The following is a 13001-nucleotide window of genomic DNA, read 5'->3' as shown; positions in this document are numbered from 1 at the left end:
GTTGCATGCACATGCATATACTTCATCTCACACATACTGCATCTTGCACACCTCATCTTGCATATACACATATAAGAATTGTCATACTGGGACAGACCGAAGATCCATCAAGCCCAGTATCCTATTTTCAGCAGTGGCCAACCCAGGTCCCAAGTACCTAGCTAGATCCCAAATAGTTTCACAGATTTTATGCCGCTTATCCTAGGAATAAGCAGTGGATTTCCCCAAGCCATCTCAATAATGGCCTATGGACTTCTCTTTTAGGAAATTATCCAAACTTGTTTTAAACCTTGATAAGCTAACTGATTTCACCACATTTTCCGGTAATGAATGAGTTTAATTACATGTGTGAAGAAATGTTTTCTCTGGTTTGTTTTAAATCTACTACTTAGCAGTTTCATCACATGTCCCCTAGTCCTAGTATTTTTGGAAAGAGTAAACAAGTGATTCACATCTACCCTTCCCACTCTACAGTATTTTATAGACCTCTATCACCCCTGAGCTGTCTCTTCTCTAAGCTGAAGAGCCTTAGCCGTTTTAGCCTTTCCTCATAGGGAAGTCGACCATCCCTTTTATCATTTTTTGTCTCCCTTCTCTGTACATTTTTTGAGAAACAGTGACCAATATTTGAGGTGCAGCCATATCATATCACGCAAGAGCATTATAACATCTCCATCTTTGTTTTCCATTCCTTTCCTGATAATTCCTTACATTCTATTTGCTTTCTTACGAGCCGCCACATATTGAGGTGAGGGTTTCCATGTATCCTCAACAATGACACCTAGATTCTTTTCCTGGGCAGTGACTCCTAAAGTATTCAAACTTTCATTTTTAGCTCTGTATTTGGTAATAGTGTAATAAATACCTTTCTTCTAAACCAGGCTTGCACAACTCAAAAATGATCTGGGGACGAAACGAAGTCGGAAAATGTAGCGAGGGCCGCAGGTAGTGGCCACGGTTCGAGGTAACCCAGAAGTGCACAGATGTTGCTGTGATGATATCACATGAATGCGTGTCATCATCACATTGATATCTGCGCATGTGCAGAGGCCTTCCAGATGGGCCCTGAGATGCTAGTAGGAGGTGCCAGCAGGGAAGAGGGCAGGAGAGAAGGAGAGGCACTGGCGGCAGCTGATTGCCTACAGCAGTGTTTCTCAACTACTTCAAGCTATGTACCCCCAACCACAGACCTCCCAAGCTCTACCCCAGATCCTGCCCCTTTACTAATTGTAATATAATTTTTTCCTTTATTTTTTCATATACACACAGCAGATATACCGTATTTTTTGCTGCATTAGACACACTTGACCATAAGACGCACCCTATATTTAGAGGAGGAAAACAAGAAAAAAACCATTCTGAATCAAATTCTCCCTGCCAACCCCACACTCCTTGCCAAACTCTGTCCCCTGTCCCCCCTTCCTGCCAGGCTCTGTACCCTGTCCCCCCTCTGGTGGTCTAGTGGTAGGCTGGGACAAGGCAGGCCAGGACAGGGCAGGCAGGCCTATTGGCTGGCAGGCAGGTAGGGACAGGACATGCAGGGACAGGGCAAGCAGGCAGGTAGGGATGGGACCGGGCGGGTAGGTAGGCAGGCAGGCAGCCCATGTCAATCAGGAAGTGTGTTTGCCTATTTTTTAGCTGGCGGGCTTCAATCTTCAGGATCGCCTACTGAAAAGGTTGGACATGCACAGGGTGCTTCTGCGTTATCTGGAGGTCACTAACGAATTTTGCTTTTCTGACCATCTGTTTGTGCTGCTTCATTCTCTTCAGCAGGGTGTTGCTGCTTCTAAAGTCACAATCTCCAGGTGGATCCTTAGAACTGGAAGTAGTGGGAAAAAGCGATTATAATATGATCAAGTTCAAAGTTGAAGTACGAACAGCGAAGGGAAAGAGAACCACAGTGACAACTTTTAAGACAACGTCAAGAAAGGAAACTACGAAGCAATGAGGGCAATGGTAAGGAAGAAACTTAGGAACAGCTCAAAGAAATGGCAGACTGTAGAGCAAGCCTGGTCTTTATTCAAGGACACGGTGAGCGAGGCACAAAAATGTGTATATCCCCAGATTCAGAAAAGGGTGCAAAAAGAGTCAAACAAAAAACCCGGCGTGGATAACTAAAGAAGTGAAGAAAGCGATAAGTGATAAGAAAAATTCATTCAGGAAATGGAAAAAGGGCAAAACTGAGGAGAACTGGAAAGAGCACAGGGAGTATCAAAAAGAATGGCACCTTGTGGTTAGAAAAGCCAAAAGAGAATATGAAGAGAGGCTAGCCAGGGAAGCCCGAAATTTCAAACCGTTCTTCAGATATGTTAAAGGGAAGCAGCCGGCTAGGGAGGAGGTGGGACCGCTGATGACGGAGACAGGAAGGGAGTGGTGAAGGAGGAGAAAAAAGTGGCGGAAAGACTAAACATATTCTTTTCGTCTGTATTTACAAAAGAGGACACATCCAACATACTGGAACCTGAGCAAATCTTCAAAGGAAACCAAGCAGAAAAATTAACATCCATGGAAGTAAGCCTCAAAGACGTACACAGGCAGATAGAAAAATTAAAAACTGACGAAATCCACCCTAGGGTTCTGAAAGAACTAAAGGAGGAAATAGCGGAATTACTACAGCAAGTTTGTAATCTATCCCTGAAAACAGGAGTGATCCCAGAGGATTGGAAGATAGCCAATGTTACGCCCATCTTTAAAAAGGGATCAAGAGGTGACCTGGGGAACTGCAGACCGGTAAGTCTGACCTCGGTTCCGGGGAAAATGGCGGAAGCACTGATAAAAGGCAGCATCGATGAGCATCTAGAAAGAAATCAACTTCTGATAACAAGCCAACATGGCTTCTACAAGGGAAGATTGTGCCTAACGAACTTATTGCACTTCTTCGAAGGAATAAACAAGCGAATGGACAAAGGGGAGCCCATAGACATCGTATACTTAGATTTCCAAAAAGCCTTTGACAAGGTACCCCATGAACACCTACTTTGGAAACTGAAGAACCATGGGTTGGAAGGAGACGTACATAGATGGATCAGGAATTGGTTGGTGGGTAGGAAGCAGAGGGTAGGAGTGAAGGACCACTACTCGGGCGAGTAGTGGCCCTTCACCCCTACCCTCTGCTTCCTACCCGCCAACCAATTCCTGATCCATCTATGTTCGACCTTCCTGGAGAAGGGTCACGAGTAGTGTTCCGCAGGGGTCGGTGCTTGGACCGCTGCTATTCAAAGTATTTAAAAATGATCTAGAAACAGGGACGAAGTGCAAAATAATAAACTTCACAGATGACACCAAACTATTTAGTGGGGCTAGGACTAAAGAGGACTGCGAAGATTTACAAAGGGACCTGAACAAACTAGAAGAGTGGGCGATGAGATGACAGATGAAGTTTAATGTAGAGAAATGTAAAGTCTTGCACGTAGGAAACAGAAACCCGAAATGCAGCTATTCGATGGGAGGGCTGTTAATGGGTGAGAGTACCCAAGAAAGGGATTTGGGGATAATGGTGGACGAGACAATGAAGCCATGGGCACAGTGCACAGCAGCCGCTAAGAAGGTGAATAGTTTGCTAGGTATAATCAAGAAAGGTATTACAACCAGAATGAAAGAAGTTATCCTGCCATTGTATCGGGCAATGGTGCGTCCGTATCTGGAGTACTGCATCCAATATTGGTCGCCGTACCTTAAGAAGGATATGGCGATACTCGAGAGGGTTCAGAAAAGAGTGACACATTTGATAAAAGGTATGGAAAGCCTTTCATACACTGAAAGATTGGAAAAACTGGGGCTCTTTTCCCTGGAGAAGAGGAGACTTAGAGGGATATGATTGAGACCTATAAGATCATGAAGGGCATAGAGAAAGTGGAGAGGGACATATTCTTCAAACTTTTGAAAACTACAAAAACGAGAGGGCATTCGGAAAAGTTGAAAGGGGACAGATTCAAAACCAATGCTAGGTGGTGGACACATGGAATGCGCTTCCAGAGGACGTGATAGGACAGAATACGGTATTGGGGTTCAAGAAGGGATTGGATAATTTTCTGAAGGAAAAGGGGATAGAGGGGTATAGACAAATGATTGCTACACAGGTCCTGGACCTGTTGGGCTGCCACGTGAGTGGACTGCTGGGCACGATGGACCTCTGGTCTGACCCAGCAGAGGCACTGCTTATGTTCTTATTTCGTCCACTTACATTCTTGCGGGGAAACAGTCCCCTGTTTCTGTTAAGGCACATTCTACCAGGAGTGTGGCTTCTTATTGGGCCAAAGCTAAATCTCTTTCTCCTGAGGAGATTTGCAGAGCGGTGACATGATTGTCTATTCACATGTTTGCCAAGTTATACAGAGTGGATGTTGCTGCCACATAGGACTCGGCCTTCGTATCCTCAGTCTTACAGGCCAGCGCAGCAAGCCCACCCTGATTATTTAGGGGACTGCTTTTGTACGTCCCTATGGTCTATAACAGGGGTCTCAAAGTCCCTCCTTGAGGGCCGCAATCCAGTCGGGTTTTCAGGATTTCACCAATGAATATGCAAGAGATCTATGTGCATGCACTGCTTTCAATGCATATTAATTGGGGAAATCCTGAAAACCCGACTGGATTGCAGCCCTCAAGGAGGGACTTTGAGACCCCTTGTCTATAATGTCTCACCTATTGCACTGGAAAAGGAGATTATGTACTTACCCTGGTGAGCTCTTTTCCAGTAGATAGGTGAGACATTCTAGACCCCTACCCCCCCCCCCCCCCCCCCGCTCTGTCCTTACTGTGCCTGATTTCAGAGTTCACTGTCAGAGTTCTATCTCCCTATGCTTCTCCAATCAGTTTCGGGGAGACTGGTCAGCCCTTTGGGGCTAGGAAGAATTTGTAATTATGTTCGACATGTTATGGGAGTAATTCCTGGGCTCCTTTGAAGCCTATGTTGGTAATGCTACTGTTTGATTGTTTTGAGCAGAACAATGGTTAAGCCTGTTGTTACAGGTGCCTATACTTCACAGATGATAGTTCCTTTCTATGCTTGAGTGGGAGCAGCTAAGCTAGCTTGTGAACTACTCTAGAGCAGTGGTTCTCAACCCTGTCCTGGAGGACCACCAGGCCAGTCGGGTTTTCAGGATAGCCCTAATGAATATGCATGGAGCAGATTTGTATGCCTGGCACTTCCATTATATGCAGATCTCACTCATGTATATTCATTAGGGCTATCCCAAAAACCCGACTGGCTGGTGGTCCTCCAGGACAGGTTTGGGAACCACTGCTCTAGAGGCAGAATGAAAAAGCTGTAATGGATCTCTTCTGCAGTCCCTGCAGGTAAAGGGAAATAGTCCTATGGCCTAGAACAGTGGTCTCAAACTCAAACGCTTTGAGAGGCCACATTTTGGATTTGTAGGTACTTGGAGGGCTGCAGAAAAAAATAGTTAAGTTCTTTTTAAATAACAATCATGCAAAATTGTCATTTCTTTAATAAGAACTTAACTATTTTTTCTGTGGCCCTCCAAGTACCCTATTTTTCCTGCAGCCCTCACAATTAAAGTTTAACATCTTTCCTTTCTCAGAACTGACACATTTCAATCACTATATTGAAAATAAAATCATTTTCCCTACCTTTGTTGTCTGGTGACTTTATTTTTCTGTGCTTTTAACTATGTTTCCAGGGCCTTCTTGTTCATTGACAGTTTTTCTCTCAGTCTTCACTTTCTGCCTTGCATCTATCTTTGGCATTAACCTAACATTCAATTTTTCTGCTTTCTTCTCAAAATCTACTTTTCCAAGTCTTACATTCCCTTCCTATCTCTCTCTCCTTCCCTCCCTATTTCCTTGGTCTGACATCTCTCTCCTCTCCAATGTAACATTTCTCTTTCCTTTCTGGCCCCCCTCCCAGTCCAACATTTCTCCCTCCTTTCCACCAGTCCAACATTTTTTTTCTCTTCGTCCTGCATGCTTCTCCTCTGGTCCTCCTTCCCGCAACCAAACAACATCTCTCTCTCTCTCCATGAGTCCACCTTTTCACTCTCTGCCCTCCCTCTCTTCCCCAGTGTAACATTTCTCATTCTCTCCTTTCTATCCTCCCCATCCATCTTGCCCTCTCTATGAGTCCTACACTTTCTGCATCCTGCACACTTTGTCTCTCTGTCTTTGCCTTTTACCTCAGTGGCATCCCCCCAACCCAACATGCTTTCTCCCCTTGTACCATATCACCCTCCCCTCCAGTGTGTAGCACCTTTCCTTTCCCTCCCTTTCTGCCAGGTCCAGCAGCACCTCTTCTCTCTTCCCTGCTCCTCTTTTCCAGCAGTACCCTTTTTTCCTTCCTCCCCTGACCAGCAGTACCCCTTCTTCCTCCCCTGCTCCCTTTGTCCTGCAGTACCCCTTCTCCCTTCCTTCCTCCCCAGCAATATCTCTATTTTATGGCCCATGGTCTGTATGCGATCTCGCACACTGAGCAGGAAGAGAGACTCCGGTGCTGGCATCAGCTGACTTGAAACTTCCTGCCAGGACTCCTGCCTTCATGTATCTGCTGGGACTCATTACCTTCTTTCTCTAGCCTGCCGCTGCTGGTCTGGGGGTGCGGAGAGAAGACGAAGGCAGGAGTCCTGGCATACAGATACGCAAAGGCAGGAGTCCTGGCATACGCGATGGCAGCAGGAAGTTTCAAGTCAGCTGACTTAGGGGCCTCTCTTCCTGCCCATTGTGCGATATCATGTACAGATTGCGGGCCATAAAATAGGACTTGGGGGGCCGCCCATGGGCCGCAAGTTTAAGACTGCTGGTCTATAATGTCTCCCCTAACCTATCTATTGGAAAAAAGCTTACCAGGGTAAGTGCATAAACTTTTTCCTGTTTTTTATCTTTTATTCTGCTCCTATTCTACAGCATTTTAACTCCTATCTCATTGTTTTCTTATTGTTTCAGGAATCTAAAAGTTTTGTAAAACTTTACTTTCAACTTGCTTATTTTTTATTTGATTATTCATATATTTACCTTCAAAATAGCAAATTTGCGAGGCAACACTTCTCTTGACTGAAGTCATGATGACTCTTCCTATTGAACCTTGTTTTACTGTATATTCAATCATTTTGTTCTAAATAATTGTTTTTATCATTTTTACCAGTACTGCTGTCAGGATTACTGGTCAGAAACATCTTTTAAAAAATTGGTTTTACATTGACTATCTTCCAGTTTCTTGTATTCTTTCTTTACCCTTGGGTGCCCACATAATTTGCTTCTTTTTAACTTGATTTGACGTTTTGCATTATCTATGTATAAGCTCCCTTCCTCCTATCAGCTGCTTCCTGGTGTCTTTCAAGGTACAGTTTTCACACTAATTTTACTCTCTAAAGCTCCTTTAGTTGTACTCATCCAGAGTGCATACAAATTGTTTATGATACAAACCAATCTAATCCTGATCTTGCATCCTTAAATCTAGCCCTGGACATCATTGTCTACTGGGTTATCTCCCAGCATATGAAACTTAACCTAGCAACAAGCAAGGCAGTATTAATCTCACACTGTCCCTCTCTACCCTTTCATAGTTGAGTGGAAGTTTGTGGTAGAAATGACCCCCATCTGAACAAATCCAGATTACCTGGCATTTTCCATATTCCATTGTTATTAAAGTTGCATTAGGCAAGTATTTTATCTTTAATATTAAAATGTGAAATACTTGTTGTATAGATTATTTTCAAATGATTTTTTCCCCTTTAGGCTGGTAGAATATCTGCAAGCCATGAGAAACTTTTTCCTGCTTGAAGCTGGGGACACCATGTATGATTTTTACACTTCTATATTTGATAAAATAAGAGAAAAAGAAACCTGGCAGAATTCATCATTTCTTAATGTTCAGCTCCAAGAAGCAGTTGGACAGCGTTACCCAGAGGATAGTACAAGGTAATTATTTGCTATTCACATATTTATTCATAATTCATGTCTTCAGTTTAACTGGGCTTGTAGAAAGTAAATTGCATTACATGTTAATGTTTTAACTCCTTATATAATTTAGTACGCATGTATGTACTTATCATATAGAGAATTTACATAGCACAGATTTCAGCAGGATTCCTTGGGTGCATTAAACATAGAAATATGATGGCAGATAAAGGCCAAATGGCCCATCTAGTCTGCCCATCTGCAGTAACCATTATCTCTTTCTCTCTCCAAGAGATCCCATGTCTATCCCAGGCCCTATTGAATTCAGACACAATCTCTGTCTCCACTACCTCTTCTGGGAGACTGTTCCATGTATCTGCCACCCATTCTGTAAAAAACGTATTTCCTTAGACTACTCCGGAGCCTGTCGCCTCTTAACTTCATCCTATGCCCTCTCATTGCAGAGTTTCCTTTCAAATTAAAAAGACTCGACTCAAGCGCATTTACCATACGTAGGTATTTAAACATCTCTATCATATCTCTCCTCTCCCATCATTCCTCCAAAGTATACAGATTGAGATCTTTAAGTCTGTCCCCATATGCCTTATGATGAAGACCACATTCCATTTTAGTAGCCTTCATCTGGACTGACTCCATCCTTTTTATATCTTTTTAAAGGTGTGTCCTCCAGAACTGTACACAATATTCTAAATGAGGTCTCACCAAAGTCTTATACAGGGGCATCAATACCTCTTTTTTCCTACTAGCCATACCTCTCGCTATGCAACCTAGCATCCTTTTAGCTTTCACCGTCACCTTTTCAACCCTTGTGGCCACCTTAAGATCATCACATACAATCACACTCAAGTCACAATGTTCTGTCGTGCACATATGCTTTTCACTCCCTAAACTGTACTGTTCCCTCAGGTTTTTGCAGCCTAAATGCATGACCTTGCATTTCTTAGCATTAAATTTTAGCTGCCAAATTTCAGACCATTCTTCAAGCTTCGCCAGGTCTTCATGTTATTCACACCATCCGACATGTCTACTCTATTGCAGATTTTCGTATCATCCACAAAGAGGCAAATCTTACCCGAGAACCATTCAGCTATATCGTTTATAAAAATGTTAAAAAGAACAGGCCCAAGAACAGAACCTTGAGGCATACCACTGGTAACATCCCTTTCCTCAGAGCGATTTCCATTGATCACTACCCTCTGTTGCTTTCCATTCAACCTGTTCTTGACCCAACCCGTCACTTTGGGACCCATGCCAAAGGCACTCAGTTTATTTATTAGACGTCTGTGTGGAACACTGTCAAAGACTTTCCTAAAATCTAAATACTCCACATCTAGCGCACATTCTCTATCCAATTCTCTGGTCACCCAGACAAAGAAATTGATCAGATTTGTCTGACAAGACCTACCTCTAGTGAATCTATGTTGCCTCCAGTCCTGTAATCCACATGATTCCAGATACTTGACCATGCTGTTTTAAAAGCATTTCCATCAATTTGCTTACCACAAACTTATTGGCCTGTAATTCCCTACTTCTTCCTTACTTCCACTTTTGTGGAGAGGGACCACATCCACCCTTCTCCAGTCCTCCGGTACCACTCCTGACTCTAGAGACGCATTGAACAGGTCAGTCAGTGGAGCTACCTGAACTTCCCTAAGTTTCTTCAGCACCCTCGGATGTACACCATCCGGCCCCATTGCTTTATCTACTTTTATGTTAGCTAGCTCCTCATGAACAGAACCCTCTGAAAATCGATCAAGGTCTATTACTCCTCCATCCCTATTCACGTTTGTATTCTGCGGTCCCACTCCCAGTGCTTCAGCCATGAACATAGAACAGAAATATTTGTTAAGCAATTTGGCCTTTTCTTTATCAGCTTCTATATATTCCTTCCCTTCAACTTTGAGTCTCACAATGCCACTTTTGCACTTCTTCCTATCACTAATATATCTAAAAAATGTCTTGTCTCCCCATTTTACCATGTCAGCTAATTTTTCTTCCATTTGCATCTTTGCTTTCCTGACTACATGACCAGCCTCTCTTAATTTCTCTAGATATTTTAGCCTGTCTTCCTCTTTCTGTGATCTTTTGTAGTTTATAAAAGCTAACCTCTTATTCCTTACCTTCTCACCTACTACTTTTGAGAACCAAAGTGGTCTTATTTTCCTCTTACTTGCCTCACAAAGAGATTTGTTGCTCTTACAATTGCTCCTTTCAGTTTGCCCACCGCATTTCCACTCCTTCCAGACGTTCCCACCCAGACAACAATTCCTTGACATAAACCCCCATCCGAACAAAGTTAGTTTAAATTTTAAGGTCTAGCACCTTTGTTTGAATGAGCTCTCTCTATACCCATCTTAATATTAAACCGTACCATACAATGATCACTGGATGCCAGATGAGCACCCACTGTAATATCAGAAACACTTTCCCCGTTTAAAAGCACTAAGTCCAGTATGACCTCATCCCGCGTGAGTTCTATTACCAACTGCTGGAGCAGTTATCCTTATTTCTAGAAGACCCCGTAATAGGGATACCCCAATCGACATCTGGCATGTTAAAATCACCTGTTAGCAAAACTTCCCCTTTTTTAGATATATTCTGAATATCTACTATATCTGAATATCTCTATCTACTTCTTCTGTCTGTGAAGGAGGCCTGTATACCATACTCTATGTAAATATATTCACCATTCCCTCGTTCAACAGTGTCTCTTCCTTGCCCTGTGGATCCTGCAATTGTGTGGCTTTAATATGATCTTTAAAATATAACACTACTCCCCCCTCCTTTTCTTCCTACCCTGTCTTTCCTGAACAAATTATAGCCCAGTATAACTACATCTCAGTCATGGTTTTCCGTGAACCACGTCTCTGTGATTGCCACTATATCCAACTCCTCTTTTCCATCACAGTTTCTAGATTTCAGGCATTGCCCCCTTTTCCCATCCGTGTAGAGGTGTTCAGTGATTTACTTACTTGAGGGCTTATACTCACCCGGGAGCTTTGATCACCCTGCCCCATCACTTCTAGTTTTAAGTCCTCTTCAGTAGATTAGCCAGCCTGCCGGCAAAGACACTTCTTCCCTTCTTTGATAGACGCACACCATCCCTGCTCAGCAGCCCTTGGAAAACCATCCCATGGTCAAGAAGTCAAAATGCTGTCGATGACACCATCCACATAGCCACGCATTCATCTCCAGGATGCAAGCTTCTCTGCCTTGGCCTTTACCCTTGACAGGGAGGATGGACAAGAATACCATCTGTGCACCTGACTGCTTAACTTTCTCTCCCAGAGCCACAAAGTCACTTTTGACAAAACATAAAGGAAAACAATTGAGAACATGAGGTAAGAGGGAATCGGTGATTACAATAAAAATAAAAAGTTTGGGGAAAGGGATGAACAATGTGGTAAGGAAAGGAACTATCCAGGGGCTGCAATTTACCACAGGATGAAAATTCCTGTCTTAAGCAGTAAAAGAAGAGCTTCCCATCCTCATATGTAAAAATTGGACACAAAACACTGAAGACCTTAGAACAAAATCTTCACGATTTATTATAATAAATATAAAGTAAATATCAAATTATAAAGTAGTTATGTGTTCAACTGGAAGGAATAAGAAACTCACATTACATTCTCCTGTTCAAATTCCTTCAACAAAATCTAGACAAAGCTATACATTTTATCCTTTCTCTGACATTAGCATACAATAGTCTGAGTGTAAGCTTCCTAAACACGTATATCCTGTGGAGCCTAGTTCATTTACAAAAACGTATTTTTCCCAAATAATTGTCCAAGTTAACCCTTGATAGTCTGAACTAAAGATAAATTTCCAATGTAAAAGATAGACCAGTATTTGCTCATCAAATCCAATAGATGTCAGTGTTACTCCTTTTCTCTATATAATAACTGACATTTGTAACCTGTGAAAACATACATCATGTCAGTAAAAAAGCCCTGCTTCCTGGTTTATAAAGACAGATTTTCCAAGCACTTCCTAACATCTGTGTAAACTCTTAATTAACTTTTGTGTTAATCTATAAGAAACAGTGGCATTCACATGATTCTATATACAAAGACAGTTTTCCTGTTTCCGGGGGGCGTGTCCGAGCTCTAGACAAGATGGACGCTTGAATCTTGTTCTCCTCTCTTACTTTCACTAATTTTGAAAGCCGGACTCAGTTTATTCAGCTATAAAGAATTTTTTTCTAACTGTGCTAATAGCAGAGAATGTTGGCATCAAAGCCATGTAAGATGGATGTGACACCCAGTTCAACTGCTGGTGTGAAACGAACTAAACCAGACCCACCAACACAGGAAAAATTGTCCCCTGAGAAGAAAGCTGTAATTGCTAGCGATGTTCAATGAGCTTTGAGCCCTCTGGGAACTAACAACAAAGCATTTGGAGACAACGAAGGAATTGAAAGATGATCTGGCAGAGATCAATTCCTCACTATCAAATTTCCAACTCAGAATAGAGAAGCTTGAGTCTCGTGCTGACTCTGCATCCATGGAAGTGGCGCGATATCAGAGCCTCACAGACAAGCATATTAAAAAGTTGGAACAGGACTTGGAAGATCTGGCTAATCGTAGCCGTCGAAACAATCTACATATCATCAGTTTGAAGGAAGGGATTGAGGGAGCTGATATGAATGCTTGCCTGAAAAAATGGCTACCCAAAGTACTTTTACTGGACCCCGCCTGTGGTATCGATATTGATCGCTCCCACTGGGTGCCCTCCCACATGCGGCAGAACCAGCCCTTCCTGCGCCAAATTGTTGTCAAGCTCCTGCGTTTTCCACAAGCCCTTCAAATATTTACTGCCGCTAGAGCACACACCGGCCTCATTATAGATGTAAGAAAGATCTTCATAGTTCCAGACCTGGCTCAAGCCACCTCCAGAAAACGGAAGTCTTTCCTTGCTCTGAGACCGAGACTAAAATCAATGAATGCCCATTACAGTTTGCAATATCCGGGGCGCATGATTGTTACCATTAATAACACCTCTAAAGTGTTTGACTCGCCCGATCTCCTGCAAGAGCACCTGGATCAAATCCAATTGAAGGAAATGGGAACCTGATCTGATCGTTCTCTCTCTGACCATTTGAACTTATGAAGTGCTAGCTTGAGGCTAGGTTG

The 13001-nt window shown here is 42.9% G+C and overlaps 1 protein-coding gene across 4 annotated transcripts in view; it reads left to right on the top strand.

Annotated features, from left to right (window-relative positions):
* Positions 1–13001, top strand: part of TUBGCP5 (tubulin gamma complex associated protein 5) — a 1496334-nt gene that overhangs the window by 1029105 nt on the left and 454228 nt on the right. For all 4 annotated transcript variants that reach the window (XM_033947661.1, XM_033947658.1, XM_033947659.1 and 1 more), the window contains one exon: positions 7687–7869. In XM_033947661.1, coding sequence (XP_033803552.1) covers positions 7687–7869 — 183 coding nt within the window. The remainder of the gene's footprint in view (positions 1–7686; positions 7870–13001) is intronic.

Source organism: Geotrypetes seraphini, chromosome 6 (genome assembly GCF_902459505.1).
Source record: "Geotrypetes seraphini chromosome 6, aGeoSer1.1, whole genome shotgun sequence".
NCBI lineage: Eukaryota > Metazoa > Chordata > Amphibia > Gymnophiona > Dermophiidae > Geotrypetes > Geotrypetes seraphini.
This window is presented reverse-complemented; position numbering and strand designations above follow the sequence as displayed.